This window comes from Uloborus diversus, chromosome 5, assembly GCF_026930045.1.
Source record: "Uloborus diversus isolate 005 chromosome 5, Udiv.v.3.1, whole genome shotgun sequence".
Classification (NCBI taxonomy): Eukaryota; Metazoa; Arthropoda; class Arachnida; order Araneae; family Uloboridae; genus Uloborus; species Uloborus diversus.
This window is the reverse complement of record NC_072735.1, coordinates 168,089,220-168,109,335: the sequence shown is the minus strand read 5'-3', so window position 1 is coordinate 168,109,335 and position 20,116 is coordinate 168,089,220. Positions and strand designations below refer to the sequence as shown.

Genomic DNA, 20,116 nt, shown 5'->3' with positions numbered 1-20,116 from the left:
GAACGGGCGATTGCGCTACCCCCCTTTTTAGCTGTTGACACCAAAATAAAATCAGCTCTTATACCCACTAAGGGCTACTTGTCAAAAAATTTTTGTTTGATTCCGTTCGTTATTTCTTGAGATACAGCAGTCACAATTGACGACAAAAAACGTTCTATAGCTCAACCCCCCTTTGAGTTATTGACACCAAAATTGAATCAGCACCTGCTCCTGTTAATGGCAACATATGGACCAAATTTTGTTTGATTCCGCCAGTTACTTCCTGAGGAATAGCAAGCACGCGTAACTCAAAAAACGTCCCATTGCTCCACCCCCCTTGGAGGAATTCGCGCCAAAAACCAATGGGCACAAGTTCACATACGGGCACATATGTGTACCAAATTTCGTTCGATTTCATGCGGTAGTTTTTGCTGTAGAGCGGCCACAAAAAACTGGTCACACACAGACGTGACATACATACACACACATACATACACACACACACACACACATTTTCCAAAAATAGTCGAAATGAACTCAGCACACCTCAAAACGTTCGAATCCGTCAAAATTCGAAATTCGAAAATTTGCACGAATCCAATACTTTCTTCTATATATTAGATATAGAAGAAAGTAAAAATTAGTTCAACAATTAACAAAAATTGCATCTTGTTCAAAATTAATTGTTGAACCATGATTTGACTAATTTGGATAGCTTTTTTTATTTAAAACAAGGAAGGCTACTGGCAGTCAGACTATTTTTTAATAGATGTCCCAGCTAAGAGGAAAAAAATGGATTGTAATTATTAAGAAAAATTTTATCACTTTGAACATAAAAAGAAACATAGCAATTAAAAAGAAAAAAAAAACTACAATTTTATTGTTTTTTTTTTTTTTTTTTCATTTTTTCCAGAGAAAAACTGGAAAAAACTTTTTTTCCTTAGCATTTTCGGAAATTTTACATCCATATTCTTACCCAGGGTTTGTACGCTACGGGAAAAGCTGAAATTTTCAGGGAAAATGACATAGTTAAAAATGTCAAGAAAAAATCAAGGAATTTTCCAAATTTGCCTCCAAATTTTTTTTTTGTTTTCCAATTCTTTCACAGGGAATTTTGTTTTATTAGATGTAATCTTCATTTTTATCTATGTTTTCTGAAAAAAATTGTAAACATTTTGAGGCAAAATGACGCTGGAAATAAATCAAGTGGCGACTCAAAAAAAACTTCTGCAGCCAGTCTTTGACCCTCGATAGCTATTAAGAAAAAAATTCCTCTGGTGAACAGGAATTATGCAAACTCAACAGGGACAAAGACAATTTACTGCTTCGGAAGCACAAGCCTGAAAATAAAAGAGTCTATTGAGACGTTAATATGGTTGCTGAAAAGAAGGGAGTATTGAATAAGGAGGACATGGTTACTTTGTGGGTGGGAACAAATGATGTAGGCCACAGTAAAAATGAGGAGTTTTCTAGGGAATGGGAATCCCTGTTGGATAAAGCAACCAGCTTTTCGACGAATGTCCAAGTGGTTGGTTTGCTTCCCAGGTATGGAGTGCATAGGAGCTGGCTAAATCAACGTGCGAGGTGTATGAACTTGCTACTGAAGTCAATTTGCGAAAAGCGCAGTATCAGGTTCATTGATGTATGGAGTCATTGTAAACGGGATTGGATTGCTAGGGATGGCCTGCATCTGAGCTCTACTGGGGTCAAAATGGTTAGTGGATTAATTTTAAGGGATTCGGAGTCAAAAAACTAAGTTGGAATGGGGGGCATGGTTCAAGCATCAGGTATCGAGAGAATGAAATTTTTTTGGGTATTGCTAGAAATGGAAATAAAGTGACGAACAAGAGTAGTAATGTTAACAATTGTAATTTAGGAAATTTCAGGGTGTTAAATAAAAGCAACTTAGGCATGTTTAAAGTTTTCTATACCAATGCTCGCAGTATTAGGAACAAGATGGATGAATTGAAAAGCATAGTTATGGATGAGAAGTTGGATGTTATTGGAATTACAGAGACATGGGCTACCGAATCTGATGCAGAGTTATTACATATTGCTGGGTATAATTTGTTCAGACAGGATAGAGTAGATAAAAGAGGTGGTGGGGTTTTATTTTATGTTAGAGACAATTTTATTTGCAATGAATTGGTCATAAATGATAAGCCTACTGATATTGATATGGTTTGGCTGGAGTTGATGAGCAGTAAGGGCAAAAAGCTACGCTTTGGAAACATTTATAGGCCACCTAATTCAAACCAGGGACAAGATGAACAGATGTACCGTATTATTAGTGACATGTCCAGTAAGGGATCCGTTATCATAATGGGGGATTTCAATTTTCCGGGTATTGATTGGAATAATTTTTATCCTGGTAATGGCAAAGAAGAGGAATTTTTAAAAGTAATTGGTGACTGTTTCTTAGATCAAGTTGTAACTCAGGGAACTCGAGAGGAGGCAATTTTGGATCTAGTTTTTTGTGACATAGGTAGTTTTGTTCAGGGGTTGAGTGTAGGGGAGCATATTGGAGATAGTGATCATAACAGCATTAGGTTCCTGGTTAAATTTGAAGTGTGCAAAGATGATAATTTTAGGTTTGTGCCCAATTTCAGAAACACTGATTTTGTTGCACTTAGGCAGAGCTTGAAAGAGGTTTTTTCGTCAGGGTTGGAAAATAGCGACGTAGATCAGCAGTGGACGGAATTTAAGGATAAACTTGCTAAAACCGTTGGGGACTATGTTCCATTTAGGAGAAAAGGTGTTAATACCAAAATTTGGCCCATGTGGTTCTCCAGAGAGACTAAAGAAGCTCTTAATTATAAGCAAGCCACTTTTCGTAAGTTTAAAGAAACTGGTCAGAGTGCGGAGAGGCTCCAGTATGGTAAGGCAAGGCGAAATTTTAAGTATTTGGTACGGATTCAGAAAAGGGAATTGGAGCAAAGGCTGGCAGATGACATTGATGGGAACCCTAAGAGGTTTTTTGCTTACGCTAATTCTGGGAAAGCTCGAAACAGTCAAATTGGGCCTTTGGTTGATGAGTATGGAAATTTAATCCAAAACGATAGGGATATTGCAAATGTTCTGAATAACTTTTTTTCCAGTGTGTTTAACGATAACTGTATCTCAACAGTTGACACTAACAAGACACAAGCTATTATACAGCTTGAGGATTTTGTATTTTCCAGGGAGGAGGTTTTATTTCATTTGAAAAGGATTAAAGCAACTAAAGCTCCGGGACCAGATAATATTTATCCAAAAATTTTAGTTGAATGTGCAGAGGAATTAGTGGATGTTATTTTGAATATTTTCAATGCTTCTTATAACTCGGGGACGGTGCCAGAGGACTGGAAGCTGGCTAACATAACGCCACTCTTCAAGAAGGGGTCTAAAGGTCTTGCTGGGAATTATAGACCTGTAAGTTTGACTTCGGTGATTTGTAAGACTTTCGAAACTTTGATCAAAATTAAGATCATGATGTTCTTAGAGACTAATAGTCTGTTGACTAGTTTGCAGTATGGTTTCAGGAAAGGTAAATCCTGTACTACTAATTTATTGCATTTCTACGACAAGGTTACCTCAGCTTTAGATAACAAAAAATGTGTGGATGTTGTTTATATTGATTTTCAAAAAGCTTTTGACAAGGTACCGCATGTTGCTCTTCTCAGCAAGTTAGCTGACATAGGAATAGGAGGAAAAACTTTACTTTGGGTTAGAAATTGGCTTACGGGTAGGAAGCAAAGAGTAGTTGTGAGAGGAAATCATTCTAATTGGAGTGATGTTTTAAGTGGGGTTCCTCAGGGATCAGTTTTAGGGCCTCTTTTGTTTATTATATTTATGAATGACATCAATGAAAATATTTCTGGAAGCATGAATTGTTTTGCTGACGATGTAAAAGTTATGGGGATTGTCGAAAATGAAGAACAAGTAAAACAGCTGCAAGAGGATTTAGATCATATTACTAAGTGGGCAGATAAATGGGGTATGGCAGTTAATGTAGGGAAATGTCAAGTGCTACACTTAGGTCATGGAAATAAGCGTATGAGATATCATTTACAGGGTTCAGTCATAAATCAGGCAGAAAATGTTATGGATCTGGGTGTCTTTATAAATCAGGACTTCAAGTTTAGTCAACAGTGCAGTATTGCTAGTAACAAAGCCAACAAAATGCTTGGGTTCATCAAGAGATCTATTTCAAACAAATCTAAGAAAGTTCTTCTGCCTTTATATAGGAGTTTAGTAAGACCTCATTTGGAGTATGCTGTTCAGTTTTGGTCGCCTTATCTGAAGAAAGATATATTCGTATTGGAAAGGGTTCAAAGAAGGGTAACTAAATTAGTAAGGGGACTCTCAGATTTAGATTATGATACCAGACTTAGTAGGCTTAACATGTATAGCCTGGAGCAAAGGAGAGTCAGAGGGGACATGATTCAGTTATTTAAATTTATCAAAATGAAAGATGTAAATGGATTAAATTTTTGCGGGGAAAGCAGGACAAGGGGTCATTGTTTTAAGCTATTTAAATCTCAGGCTAACTTGGAAATCAGGAAAAACTACTACTTTAGCAGGGTCGTGGGCACTTGGAATAGCTTACCGGAAGAGGCGGTAATGAGTAAGGGAGTGGATAGCTTTAAGAGGGCCATTGATCTTCATTGGGGACTAATTAATTGACTAGGACCAGCCTAGCTGGGCCCAGAGCCTGTTGCTGGTCGTCACATTTGTATTTGTATTTGTATTTGTAAAATCGTTTTTTTTTTTATCGGAAAGTATTTTCAGCTACATGTGAAACATAGTCGCCATATTCGGTGTCATTCACAAGATGGAAGTAGACACGATCCTTAAATACCGAAGTTCCTCAAAATAAAGCAGAATTGGATGTTTTCTTTAACTGCAAATTAATGAAAATAACACAATGTGTTAGATTTTTTATTATTAATTTTAATAATTTTCTTGAGAAATGAAAAATTTTGTACTTCATCTTTTCTTCATTGCCTTGGATGCAAATGTGCTAAAAACTTTTCAACTGAATTGTAGTTTCATGAAGTTTTATTATTTTAAAATTGTTTTCATGCCACCATATTTGGTCATTCCCAAGATGGAAGTACACAAGACTTTTTAAGTGCCTAAGTTTCCGAAAACGGCAATGGATGTTAATTGCAATGCAAACTATTGAAAACAACGTAAAGTGTGCCTTTTTTTCGGATAATTTCTTATATTTTCTGGAAAGATAAAGTTTTATCTTCAGCACATTTTATTTATTCTAATTGATTTAGACGCTTATTTGTTGAAAACTAATTATTTTGTCTTAATTGTAGTTTTTTAAGGATTATTAATTGTTTATAACTACTATTATTCTACAAATTTAAAAATATGTTTATTTAGTCGCCATATTTGGTCGTTTGCACAATGGAAGTTTTATGTTTATGAATTTTGAGGAATTATTTTCTAGAAAAGGAAAAATTTTAATGTAAGCTTCCTTTAATTTGCAAAAGAAAAAAAAAGCTGATGATCATAGGCATTGGCTTATGATCAGCAGATGTTGATTTATGTTATTATGCATTATATGTTATGCCGATCGATTCAACAAGTTAATCATATTTATACTAAAAAATAGCTTTGTATTTTGCTCAATAGGTTTTGCGCTATGTACCAATAAGACAATAAAAAAGAAGTATTGTAAACCAAATGCGGATGCTAAACGATTGCTGTGCGATTAGAGAAAAATGCTAATATTACGTATGGCACATGACATCATAGAAACGCCAATATAAGTTGAAATAACATTGTTCTCAACAAGTAGTTAACAAATTAAAATGATTTTGAACAATAAATTGAAACTTTTCTCCTTAGAGTTAAAAAAAAAAAAGAAGAAATCCAAGATTTTTTTTAAAATCTAAGCAGAGTTTCCGCTACGGTCGCATTTTTCGCAAAATGCGAAAAATCTATTTAAATTGCGAAAATAAAACAAGGCGTTTTCGCTTTTTTGCTCAAATAAAAAAGTACAGAAATAAAGAATTTAAAAAAACAAAACTACGCATGAAGCATGATCCGAGAGATTATTAAACAAGAACAGCGATACTCAACTTAATCATATTACAATTCCTAGTTCAGAAAATGTTTCAATTACTTTTAAGTTCAACAGTCAGTACTGAGTCTTTATTTGCAATCTGACCTCCTAATAAATGAATTTTTGGGCTTCATTAAATGTCGATGTTTTAGCATTTTGCTAAACTTTTTTTTCTAACTTTAGCTTTTTTGCTAAAGAAGTTTTAAACCCAGCTTAAACCCTGAATCTAAGGGGAATTCCCTTAGATTTAATTTTTTTTTTAAAATCTAAGGGAAAGGGGGGCAGTTCTTCCACATTGCTACTTTAAAAATTTTTAATCATTTCAAAAATATTGCTATTTAAACTTAATTTTGAATGAAGTGAGTAGCCTGGAATTTTCTAAAAAATTACCTGGAAAAGTCTGGGAATTTTTTTTAACCACAAGTGTATAAACCCTGTTACCTTTATTTCGCTTTAATTTATGCTGATAGCAGTGAAGTAATAAAAATACGTTTTGTGTAACTGTAATGTTTGTTGAATATTTTTACTATATTTTAATATATTTGCCTTTTGAAGCAGATAATCTGGATCAAAGTTACAGAACCAATGGCTATTTAACGAACAGCAGATCCAATGGCGAATTCCATGTAGAAAAAGTCAGAGGATCAAGTACAAATTATTCACACTGTATATCTTGGATGCTTCTCATCGGAGTTGTCGCATTTTTTGTCATAATTGGAGCTTTATATATGACGGAAGTGCAAAAGTCATCACAATCAACAAGTAAAACTTGTAAGTTAAATCTTTCTTTTGAAATGTGTTTTTGGTTATAGGGTTGTAAAATTTTAGTCTTAGAGTCAATTTGTAGCTTTCATTTTTAAAAGGATTTTTTGATTTTTAAACTAGTAACAGTTAAAATTCATGGAATCATGCTAAAAGTTTTATAAATAATTTTCATCTTGACTTTCTCTGTTATTACATTGGTTGAAAATTTTAAACCTACAATTATTGTAAAAACAGTTAATATTCAATCACAATATTTGCTAAATTGTACATTTGGTACAATTTTGGTACAATTCCTCTTACAAAACTCGATTCCGTTCATTATCGTTTTCAAGAATTTTGTTATGGTAATTGACATTAGGAGCTAGGAGGATAATATGTTATCATGTTTTCTTCTATTTTCCTTTTCCAAAACTGAGCCATCTTTTATATAAGATTTTCAAGATCTTTTTCTCTCTCAGTTCTTTGAAATTCTCTTGATCAGTCTCAAGGAGGCAATCAATATCGGCCTTTGTAGGCAGTCATTATTGTATTGACATCATCTTTCAAAATCTGGGCATTATTTTTTACCAAATAAAAATAAATTAATTACTGGATATTTTCTTCTTTTTTTTTATATAACTTTGCTGTATCAAACATTTAATTTTCTGGTGTAGGCAGTGAACTTAAATTTTACCTTATTGTGTGAAGCAATGGCTGCTCTCCTAGAGCCCTAATCTCTCTCCACTCAGTCTGATTCACTTCCCTATCAAAATTATTTTATCAAACAAAAACATTGAAGTTTTAAAAGCAAATTGTAAAATATATACTGTAATAATACTTACAAATGATGAATATTTGGGTGTACTTTTACAAGATAGTGGGCAAATAAAAATAGGCCCTTGACTTAAAACTACATGGTCTTGTGTTTGGGGTCAAAACTGATCATCATGGGCCTAGCCTGTTGTAGTACATCATGGTTGGATCAAATGTACAATTTTCCGGCATTGTCCAAATACGAGGCCACTTGTCTCACACATTGTTGTAGGTTTTTGGGTTAAACCAATTTTATCTTATACATATATTCATGTTCTGCGAGTTGTGCACGTTTGGTGCAACTTGAAACCGATTTGCCCAACGGTGCATTGAATACTGCACAACGTTAACGTTTTGGTCTAGGGTGTTGAAGCCTATATAGTAGGTTTAGAGTTAAAGATACTAACTTTATGCATAGCAAGTGGTTAAACTTGCTTTTAGAAATATTATTTAATGTTTTCACAAAAGATGCCATTTTAGACAAAAAAAAAAAAAAAAAAGAAAACCAAAAAAAACTTGAATTTTAAAAAGTTTTCCCCCTTACTTTACTTTTATTTGATTTTTCACTTCACATGATACTGTCCAATTTATTTTCTTTTATATTTCTGTAGATATAGTGTACTGTTGTGCTATCTATGTTAGTTTGAATCATATGAGTTTGCATTTAAACTTCTTTTACATCCCATTACGAAAGTTTTTGGTGATGTAATGCTTGAAATACCACTTTTTGTAGTTTTTAAAAATATTAATTTCAATTTCAGTTATGCTATTTTTGAATGCAAATTTACCAGTACCTGAAGTTTCTAAAGTCTTTAAAAAATTGATTTAACTTAAAAGTTTTAAACAAACAAACATGTTCTTTTATTTTTACATTTTGCTTCTCAGAAATGATTTTGCTCATTCTTTGTATTCCATAATTCTTAAATCTATGTGTACATTATTTTAGAGCTTCAAAAATTAAAAAAATATTTCTTGATAGAACAAAAAAGCAAGTTCAAATGTTTGAAATTTTTTCTTTATTTCCTGGTAAAACTCTAATTATTTTTCCTTGTTTATTTAGTCCACTTTAACTATGAAACTGCAATTTTATATATATTTGCTAGTTTCCTGTTGTCTTGAAAAAGAGTTGTACCTATGTCTCTGAAAAAGCAATCAGTTTTTTAATGCAAGTAATTTATTAAGCACCTGATGTGTTCCAATTCATAAATGCTTCAAAAAAAAAAAAAAAAAAAAAGTACAAAATATTTGAATTTTATTTATCAATTTGAGATATGATATGCATTTATGTAAAATATTAAATTTTCAGCTGTGTAATTGTTATCCATTTTTCTTCTCTTTAGATCTGAAATTCTGTGAAGGGATAAGAGAAGTAAGCAGTTTTATTTTTATCTCTTCTGTACAACATTAAAATCAGGCCCATATACTCAGGCCATTTATAGAATTCAAGACCCTCCGAAATTTTTCATTACTAATCTAAATTATGCTTTTTGTTCATCATAAAGATTTCTCAACAAATATGTTTGGAAAAACCCTCCCCAAAACAGAGTCTGGTTACAGCTCTGATTAAGATTTAAATTTTCTTAAACATTTTATTGTACTTCTAAAATATAATGTTTGTTTTTCTTTGGTTTTCTTTTCCTTATTTCACTCTTTTTCTTTCCCCTCTTCTCTCTTTTTGCAAGTGTGGATCAAGCTTCTTTTTTTAATTCATGGGGTGAGGAGTGGGGTGATTATTGCTGGAGTCAATGCAGGTCACTTTTTTCTCTGTTAAAAGTTACCTTTTTATAGCAATGGTCCCTTTTGATCTCTATTTTCATTTAAAAAATATATATATATATACATATATATACAGTGAAACCTGTGTATAACAATACTGTCTTTAGCAATAAACCTGTCTACAACAATATTTTTTCTGGTCCCGATAAAATTCTCATTTACTCAATGTACTTTCAATCTGCCTACAAGAACAATCACATTTCAGATGCAGCTATCTAAAATGACAATTTTTTCCTTATTTTTCAATCAAAAAAAAAAAAAAAAATCCTAGTTTATTTAACTATTAGGCTTTTTCTACCTTAAGAAACCTTTGTTATGAATATGAGATAACAAAAGATGGAAGAACGATGCTTCAAGACACTTGAATTTCTTTTTCAACTCAAGAAACGTCTTTATTAAAAAGGAAAAATACTGAAAATGCCGTATGAAAAATTCACCAAACACATCAATTACTAAAAGGTGCCATTTTTGATTGTGCTAACCAATTTTTCATATTGTAAATATGTTCTTAATGCAGATAGTTTCTAAAATATCTTTGCGTAGTACGTACATAGGTTGATCCAAAAAAATTTTTTTACAAACATAAACATTGTGGAGCGAATATTTCCACCCAGGGTGGTTGACAGATGGCGCTAGCTGTCCTACAGTGGTTTGACGAGTAAGTAGCGTCAGTACGCAGGGGCGTAAGAGTTTCAGTAATGTCAAGACGTCCAGGAAAATGGTCTCGCAAAGAGATGCGAGCTGTAATTCGATTCTTATGAGCTAAGAATGTGGCCGCATCCGTAATTCACAGACAAATCGTTGAGGTATACGAGGACAAAGCAATGAGTAGACAACTGATAGCGTATCAGTGTCGTTCTTATCAAGTGGGCAGGGAGCAAGTGGAAAACCGTAATATGGAAGGTTCAAGTTGGAGCTCTAGAATCACCCCCCATACAGCCCCGACTTGGCTCCCAGTGACTATGTCCTTTTTCCGGACTTGAAGCAAAACTTATCTGGAACACGGCCCCCCCCCCCCTTCCGACGATGCAATGAAAACAGCTGCGGAGAAATGGCTCAAGGAACAGGGCCCTGATTACTAACAAGCTGGGATAAACAAGTTGGTTGAACATTCTGACAAATGCCTAAACAGGTTTGGCGAATATGTGGAAAAGTGAAGGTCAGATGTGTCTCTTGATTCCCATTTGTATCTTGTTTCTATTGTTAATAAATACATTTTCATTTGCCTTGTAAACATTTTTTTTTGGATCACCCCTCGTACATATGTTTTCCATTTTTAATTTCATTAATTAGAAAGGTTTAAAATAATTAAATTGAAAGAATTATTTTAAATAAAACTCATTTTTTAATGTGCACACAATATTTAAAGGAATAAATGTCGGCACAAATGTAAAAACAGTTAATAACAATATTTTTTAAAAGTTCTAACAGTATAGTTATAGACAGGTTTTACTGTATGTATTTTGACTTTATAATGCTGATAAAGTTCATCACTGAAAGAATACATATTGTTTTTTTGTGTAAAACCCATTAAATTGGTCATTTCCTACCTATTTGTCAATATTCTATTATTGTGTAGTATGTGATAAACACATTTTTTGCTGTGCACAATCTTTCTATGTCCTGCTTTATTACATTACAATTTCTTTCTTTTCATCTGTTTGTTTCTTTACAAGGTAAATAAGCAAAGTTTCTTTTTAATTCCAATAAAATAACTTAAAAGTGAAAAAAATGTCATTCCAAGATTGTTTGGAGGTGGGATTTCAAATGCTCTAAAATTAAAGATTAAATGGTTGCTAATTTTTATTTCCATTAAAAAAAAAATTAAATACAATTTATGGCATGAATCTATTGCAATTAATAAGAAAGATTTTTGGTTGGTGCAAAACCACTTATGATGAATTATACTGGGACCATTACTTATATCAAGACCATTGTGACACATTTCGCATGCATCGGAGGGGGCTTGACAAACCACAGCCGAGATGTATCTATTTATTATCAAAGTATCATCGCAATAGTGTAACTTTTAAAATGAGCTGATGTGTGTATCATGTCACTTCCTTTTACTCCAATTTAATGTCATTTTCTCATTATTGGCCGTTTTAATGTGATTCAATAGTTTACTTTCTAAATATCACCAACAGTGGCCAAATTGAAACCAGATTAAAAAAAAAAATCGCCAAATGTCGCCAAATTATAACATCACCTGAGTTTATATCAAAATTAACAATGATTTTCCCCCAAAAAGGGGCAAAAGACTCCTTTAGAAACACCCGAATGCTACCAAAAGCGGAGGTGCACAACTAGACCCCACTAGGAGTCTTGTACCTAATTTCAACTATCGAGGACATTCCGTTCTTGAGTTATGCGACATACATACACACATACGTACGTACATACTGACGTCACGAGAAGACTCGTTGTAATTAACTCGAAAATCGTCAAAATTATTCCACGTGTCTAAATGTTCTTAGGCACTTATCCACGTGTGATCGAGTCGAAAACAAAACTCAACATTCATTCGGGGGTGAGCAAAATGGAAATTAAGGTCGATTTTTGAGTGAACATTTTTTTGCGTATACAATACTTCCTTTTTGTAAAGGAAGTAAAAAGGAGACTTATCTATTACTTTTTATATCTGACTAGTATTTTGGGGATTTTTTTCACTTAAAAGGCTTGTAAAATCACTATTTTTAGCATTTATACTCAGCCGCAGGGGTGTTATCTCAATTAACAAAATTATTTTTAATGGGACAATGTTATTTTTAATTTTAAAAACATGCAAAGTTATTTTTAAAACAAATACATTTTTAATGCAATTTTTTTAATGCTGTCCCTATCCACCGCACAAAAACAGGTTTGAGTTTATATTAAGTGGTAATTACAGATTTTTTGTGAAAGTTCTAAACTATACACGAATAAACACTTTTTTTTAAATAAAAAATGTTTGTAAAAAAAAAAACTTTTTAAACAAATTAAAAATGACGATGAAAGTAATAATGTAATAACTTGATGTGCCCTATTTAAGAATTCAGATTTAATATTTATCCATTATTATTGTAAATATTCAACATGTGCTTTTGAAGCATGTTTTGGAAAGAGGCTGAATTATAATTTTTATGGATTCTCCCTTATCAAAAATAAATTTTGCCACCGTCAAATTGGTAATTCTTTTTTCTGTGCAATGTTGCAATTGAAAGTGAATCAACAAGAACTTGTTGGGGAAAAGATTTACAAGAAAGTATCTTATTACCTTAAGGATCATTTCTCTAAACTTATACACTAAAGTTGGGGCAAACCTAACCTGACAGCATTGTGAAGGCTATGCAGATTCTCATAATAGCATTGCGTCATTGCCAGGTTAGATTTGCCCCAACTATGGTTACATAACTTTGTAAAATATGTCATAAGTGCATAAATGTTAAGTGTTTCAAATAGGTGATTAAATTGTATACAGTACATGTAAAATATGTTTATGGTCCATAACAAATTTCTTATCTTAATCTTATAGGAGCAGTGTAAATTACTTATTTTAGTTTCAAGAGAGCTACATGAATTGTTAACAACTACTGCAGGTACATATAATAATGCTTATTAATGAATTTATTAATGTTCAAATTTTATTAAAATGAATTATCAGTAGTGTTTCCCCTGGGCTCTTTTATGATGGTGCCGTGTCCTGTCCCTTTTAAGTTAACTTTTTTGCACCCTCCCTGCCCCTTTGAAGTTTTAACAAAACTTAGTCACAAATATGCAAACTTTTTTTTTCTAAAGGGGAGATTCATGAAAGCATGCCTTAGAAACATTACTTTGTTTCACTTATCCACCAGAATCTGATTTGAATAGAAATCTGAATGTTTTTAGCATAACTTATAAAGCTAAATGTTAAAAAGGTTTTCAATATTTAGAAAAAAGTTATTATCGAAAAATAGTATAAAGTGTGCCAAAAGGTTAAAAAAAGCACCTTTACTAGTGCAAAATTTCTGTCAAAATGTATCCTTTTAATTTAACTAAAAGTGCCCTTTTATCTGAAAGCACTCTGTCCCTTTTTGGTCTAGGGGAAACACTATATCAGTACTATTAAAGTTATGAAAAGAAGGTAACTGAAACTTTTTCATCAGTACAAAAAATTCAACTGTCGATAATGATTAAATATTAACTGACAACTTTGCAGTCCTGTGTTGAACTTTTTGTATTAATGAAAGTTATGAAATATGGAAAGTTTAATTTTTTCATACTGCAGTAATATTGTTCATTTTAGTCAGCTTACTAGCATACAGGGTGTTCCATTTTAACCTGCAAGACCTCTATTTTTGCAACTGTTAGTCCTGGATGCATACTTCCAATAGCAAAAATGTTCAAAATCAGATGCGGAGTTAAGATATTGAAAGTTTGATGTAAAAACAAAAATGAGTCAAAAAATACAAAATTCAACTTTTTATACGGGTCCCAGGTCCTCTAAGATATATATAGGGAAATCATCTCCATTGAAAAACAATTCCAACACAAAAAGTTTCAAATTAGAATGTCCAATATTCACTGAGGTATGAAACACAATGTTTTGTGACTTACACCACTTTACACTCACCGTCACTAACACCTTTTGGGGGAAATTATAGCGGTTAACAAGTGTTTCAAATTATGTGTGTGCAGAGTGTGGATTTTCGAATTGTTTGAGGCTTTGCAGTGTGTTTTTGCGAATCACGGCAATATAATTTGCATGAATTTTTGAATGAATAATGAAAAATATAAATACCTTATTTTTTTTTACTTCGACAACCTGTCATTCATCTGAAAGGGCAATAAGTTCCAATCTTATCTTAAAACTTAGTTTAAGATCCTTTAAACTTAGATCCTTAAAACTTTGAACTGGAATATCTCCTTGAGTTTTGGTTGCACAAATGTCAAATTTTTTGTGCCAGTAATAGTTTTCAATGGAGATTATTTCTCTAAATATAAGTTAGGGGACCTGAGGGCCATATGAAAAGTTAAATTTTGTGTTTTTTGACTCATTTTTATTTTTGCTTCAAACTTTCAATATCTTAACTCCGCGTCTGATTTTGAACATTTTTGCAACTGGAAGTATGCGCCTAGGACTAACGGTTGCAAAAGTAGAGGTCTTTCAGGTTAAAATGGAACACTCTGTATATAAAAATTGTTTTTCAGTTTTTTATCTGTCCTTCATAAAGTTTGCATACGTATCATATGTATCTTATTTTTTAATTTAAGTAGCTGTTTTCTGGTTATAAAGAATTAGCAAGGAAACATTTTAAACCTTAAAAATAAAAGAAAAACTGCTTGACTGAAGACTAAAACTACACGGTATTATATAATGATGGGATTAAATAAAATGTAAACTGTTAAGCATTGTCTTTAAATATTTGCAAAAGAGAGGTTTTTGTTGCTGTCCTAAAATAGCATTTAACAAGAAACCATTAGCCATCTGTATGAGAAATTTTCGGAACAATTGTTTTGTGAATAAAATTGGAAAATTTTGTGTCCTTGTTCTGAATATGAAAAGGACATGGCTTTACTGTCATTTTTTAGGAATTCAACTACAATTTAACAATGAGCTATCAAAAATGGATTACCTTACATTTTTATGCAGCAGATGCAGTTTTTGTTTAAGTCATAGAAATGCCGATTTTAACAACACAGCACTCCAAGTGTATAGATAACGAGTTGGCATATTTAGTGTTTCAAGGCCTCTTTTTAAATGATGGTGGAAGCTACCTCTCCCCCCCCCCCCTTTTTTAAATTTTCTACACAAAAAGAAACATTAATTTGCATCATCAAAATTCTTCTTTTTTTTTTTTTGACTTAGTGAAAAATCAGTTTTGGCAATTTAATTTTTGATTTATTTTCAGAAAGGATTTTTTGTATATTTGCTCTTAAGTATTTTCTAAGTCAATTAAATTGAAATCCAGCTACATGATTAAGTTGCATTTTAATTTCTGAAGCATAGAATTGTCTCCCCCGCCCTTGAATTAGATTTTAATAATTAGTTTTGCTATCATATTAAGATTGTGCTTAAACTGATGCTGCAAGATTTTTGTTAGAATTTACTTTGCATTTTTTTCTATTTCTTGAAAAATTTCGTTTGAAAATTTCAGCTCGGCAACTGTTATTGCAAATTCTTGCCTTCTGGAATTATTTATTATATTAAATATTATTGACTGTTTATTAGAATGACACATTGTGTTTGGATGTGTCCTGCATTTTTTGGAACTAGTGTCATAAAATATTTTTTAAACTTTAAACTTTTTTTTAATTTGTTTTTTTTTTCTGAAAAATTTTTTTTTTGGTAAGATTTATGCCTTTCACAACTATTGTGTCAATATGAAAATATGAATCAAATAATTATGAGTAACTTGATTTTGAATTAAAAAAAAACATTAATAATTTCTTTAATCCATATTATTAAAATCTGTTCACGTCTGTCTGTCTGTCCATCTGAAGTTTGAACTTCTCGAGAATCACTGGGAATTGAGATTCAAATCAGGTACAAATCAATTGAAAATTTTCCAAAGAAAACAATAGGACCAATTTCGTAATTGTACGACTTTAATTAGCAGAGATATTAATGAAAATGTTAATTAACATCACATTATTCAGGAATTTTCATTTCTTTTCTGTTGCCATTTTGCATGTGAGTAAATAAAATTCTAATAAATTTTTTTCAAAGGGAATTTTTGGCTGCTGTCCAAATCTTAAAACAATGTTTCTACCTAGAATTTTTTTCAAAATTAGTTTAATTTCTCTTTTATTCTTATATATAAATCCGAAAACTACTCTTTAAAGCAATTTTTTCATTTAGAAATTTATGGTAAAAATAAGCTTCGTTTCTCTTTTATTCTACGCAATGATTTCTATTTCTTTCTGTTGCCGTTTTACATTTCTGTTAATAAATATTATTTTAACAATTGTTTCAGTGGGTCTGACATAATCAAAAATACCTACAGGGTAATTAGTTGCTCTTTTCGGACATAACCTTTATTTATCATCTGCCCTTTTTTATTTTTTACAGCCTACGTTCTTAACTCTTTTCAGCATACGAAAGTTATTTCTTCAGTTATGTTTATTTATTGTAGTGTAAATTTATCATTACCAGTCTCATATTTTGGTAAATTTAGGATATGCGACTAAGTTTTCTTGTACTTATTCCCTTCACATGGGTGTGTTTTCGAATTAAAATAACTCTTTTTACTTTTGAAATGCATTTTGTATAGTGAAAAAACTCGTTAAATTAAGATTGTTTGGATTTCTTTAAATGAAACAGAGTTGAACAAAAAAGTTTAATGATTTTAACTAAAGCTTAGTTGGAATTTGATGACTTGGTATTAAATTAATGCATATAGGTATTTTTTAAATTATTGTACATTGGTATTTTTTAAGCTTTGATGCATTAGTTTCACTTAATCAATCAAGCAATATGTGTCATTTTATGTAAAAAGCTGACTGTTATTGAACATAAATTTTTCAAATATAATCTATCAGATGTAATTCAGTTTAACGTGAGCACAGATTATAGTTGATAATGCATATATTTTCATCTTTTGTGCTAATTGAAAATACTCATAACTTGTACATTTCCTAACTATTTTTAACGTTAATGAGGTTTATGCCAAAAATATGTTTTACTGGTGTTTTGCAAACCCTGCATTACTCGGATCTATTTATTCCTTAATGCGTTAGTTTATTCCTTAATGCAGAGTCTACAAAAACATTAACTGGACATCTCTTTTATTTTTTAGGGAGCCCGTGCAACGCCGGGCACACAGCTAGTTTTTTCAATTATAATAATTTGGACACTTTTTCATTTTTTGTTTTGCTGTTTAAGTTCATGTCGTAATTTTAATTTTGATGTATGGTTCAGTTTGTCAGTGTTTTTTTTTTGTATTTATTATGTATGGCAAATTTCTACATACTACATTTCCTGTTTAGGTCAATATGAATGTGACTCTAAAGGATTAATTAAAAGTCGAAATATGACCGTCGCAGTTGCAAAATCAATATTATGGAAAAAGCTGTCTTCTAGTGATTACTTTACGGTATGTTTGAATTTTTTGTTTTCCTTTTGATGTATTGTCATTTTAATAATTGCAACTTTATATTGCTTGATATTTTTAGAAACTGTCTTGCCTAATTTATCTTTTAGCATAAATGTGAACTCATCATTTATAAGGAATCAATATTTTCTGCTTTAAATAAAAATTAGATTGGGGAAAGTCTTTTTTTTCCTCTTAGTTAAATGCACATGTAAACAAAATTCAATTCAAAATCTTAGCATGTCAATGACATGAAATTGATCTAATTCTCTTGTAAATCTCAGTAATATATTCAATTTTTTTCTTCTTACAGGTATTGTTTTACTTTTGTTTTTACGAAGTGCATACATTTTTCAGTTTAGAATATTTTTGGCTAGTATAGGCATCCATCCTCTTAAAGTAAAAGTTGTTTACCATGGTAAAAATTTGACACAGAATGTCTTAATTCGTTCAAACAAAAATACTCCATAATTATGGAAATTTAGTTTCTGACTAGCTACACCCCCAACTTTCACGGTCGACCTTGAAAATAAAAGTTATGTCAAGTGATGCATGTTCAACAATCGGGCTTTAACAAAAAAAAAAAAAATCAGTAAACTTTACGGCAGATTGCAGAAAATTAACCAAAAAGGAAACATTTTAAATTCCCCGATTACATGAAAAGCCTCAAAGCAAAAGCCAGAAATTTTTTTCTTCATATTCCAGAAAAAAAAGGCAACAGATCTATCTTTCATCTCAATGACTTTCTTCACGCTACAAATTTTAATGAAAGCATTGTTGTGGAAAGTTAAGATGAAGCACTGAATAATAATTTGAATGAAGGAAAGCCATCAAAAAATAGGGATTTTATGTCGAAATCCTAATTAATAATTTTTAATTGAGGTCTCTGCTGATTATTATCCGAGGATTATGTTAAATAGCCAAACATAAGGACGGGAAAATTACGAATCCATCGATACCTGATTTGATGGTCAGTTCACTAGCTTTCGGGAGAAGCAACTCGAACATAGATGAATACATTGATACATACATGGATACATACATAAGTACATACGCTCAGTTTTTAAATATATAAGATAGATTTTTTGCTCTAGAAGTTGTCATATACACATTTGTTCAATCTCTAGTTTCTCCCAAGCTTAGAAATTCTAAAGAAATATCAGTTCACTATCAATTGTACTGCATTTTTCTGTAGTAACCTTCTACCTAAAAGCCTTATAATTGACTTTATAATGTTTTAAAAAAGGCTTAGAATCGCTGAAGATTGTAAATCAGCAATACTCAACCTGCAGTCCACAAACTTCGCCACACTTCATTCTTCCGCATACTCCCCTCGAAGAAATGTTCAATCTTGGTCTTGCAAATGAGTAATTACAAGTTGACGCCCCCCCCCCCCCGCCCCGCCCCACTCCATGAGAAAGTTTTAATTCGAAAAATAATTACAGCCTCTTTTTTTAAAGGAGACTTTTAAAAATTTTCCTGGGGAGGGGGAGGGCAAAGGGTATACGCTCTCTGCATTTTGTTAGGGGGAAAAACCCATAAATGTATGATTGCATAATATTTCCAAAGTTTGGGGGGAGGGGGGGATTGAACTCTCTGATCAAGCAAATGACGTGTCTGCCCACCTTCCATTTTGAGTTGGATAGGCCTTTTGAGCCTGACTATACTGCTGCTTCAAATAGCTAATTGTTTTGTTTGTGAAAGTATTTTGAGCTCAACATTGTATCTATCAGTGTAGGCAATATTCTGTTTATAATGAAGCAATCACTTTTCAAAAGACAAAGAACATTTGCGTAGATGATTTAAAAGTATTGATTTTTTACGAGTAATTTGTTTTTCATTTCTTTAAGCAAAAGTTTTTAATAGTTGTTGTGATTATTAAACTTTTAAAAATATTTCTTTCCAGGAACATGAATTTTATGCCATTTTTAGACATTCTGTTTACTTAATTATGAAAAATCCTGAGTGGGGAATAAAGTGAGTTAAATTTAATTATCTTAACAGTAATTTAGATATTTTTTTAAACAAAGAAAATAGAAGCTAATCAATCATGTTGTGCTTATTTAATTGAGATACTGAAATTTAAGTTGCATGGGATAGAGCTGCGTAGTAGGACTTGCTATTATTAATAAGATTGGGACACACAAAAATGTTTGCTGAATTGAATCACTGAATCTAAGTTTAAACTGCAAAAAATGATCATTACATAAAAAATAATTTTCCAGAATTGCTGTTTACTGGTCTTTATTCAGAAGTGAAAAAATTTAAACCCCAATGACTGTTAGACCTTTCAATGCTTTCTTCACTTCCTTTTTCTTTTCAAAATGCTTTTTGCATTGAATAGAGTCAAAGTTTTAAAAATTCATCATTTGTATTTTTTATTGTTTAAAAAGCTGTTCGTGATTTTTTAGTGGCTCTGCTGCTTTATGAGCATGTCAAGTGTTTTAAGTGACTAGAATCACCTAACTCTCTGAATCGTAGAATAAATAGCAATATTTTGTTTTTAGTGCTTAGATTTATGCTGCATGCAAAGCTATTTTTATAGTACCTTTCGTTCAGTAAATCCAAGGTAATTTTTAAAAACTTACTCATTAAAAGAATATACTCCATTACTTTTTCAAACTTTATACTTAACAACAGACTCCATTTTCTCTGTTAAATCTGGGATTTCATAAAAAGTAGGCTCTTTTTA

At 31.7% G+C, this 20,116-nt stretch overlaps 1 protein-coding gene across 2 annotated transcripts in view; it reads left to right on the top strand.

Annotated features, from left to right (window-relative positions):
- Positions 1-20,116, top strand: part of LOC129222064 (inner nuclear membrane protein Man1-like) — a 46,490-nt gene that overhangs the window by 8,655 nt on the left and 17,719 nt on the right. The window contains exons 2-6 of one of the 2 annotated variants that reach the window (XM_054856491.1): positions 6,599-6,811; positions 8,938-8,966; positions 12,888-12,951; positions 17,321-17,427; positions 19,331-19,401. In XM_054856491.1, coding sequence (XP_054712466.1) covers positions 6,599-6,811; positions 8,938-8,966; positions 12,888-12,951; positions 17,321-17,427; positions 19,331-19,401 — 484 coding nt within the window. Of the gene's footprint in view, positions 1-6,595; positions 6,812-8,937; positions 8,967-12,887; positions 12,952-17,320; positions 17,428-19,330; positions 19,402-20,116 lie in introns of both variants that reach the window. The other variant, XM_054856490.1, reaches the window with a different exon arrangement.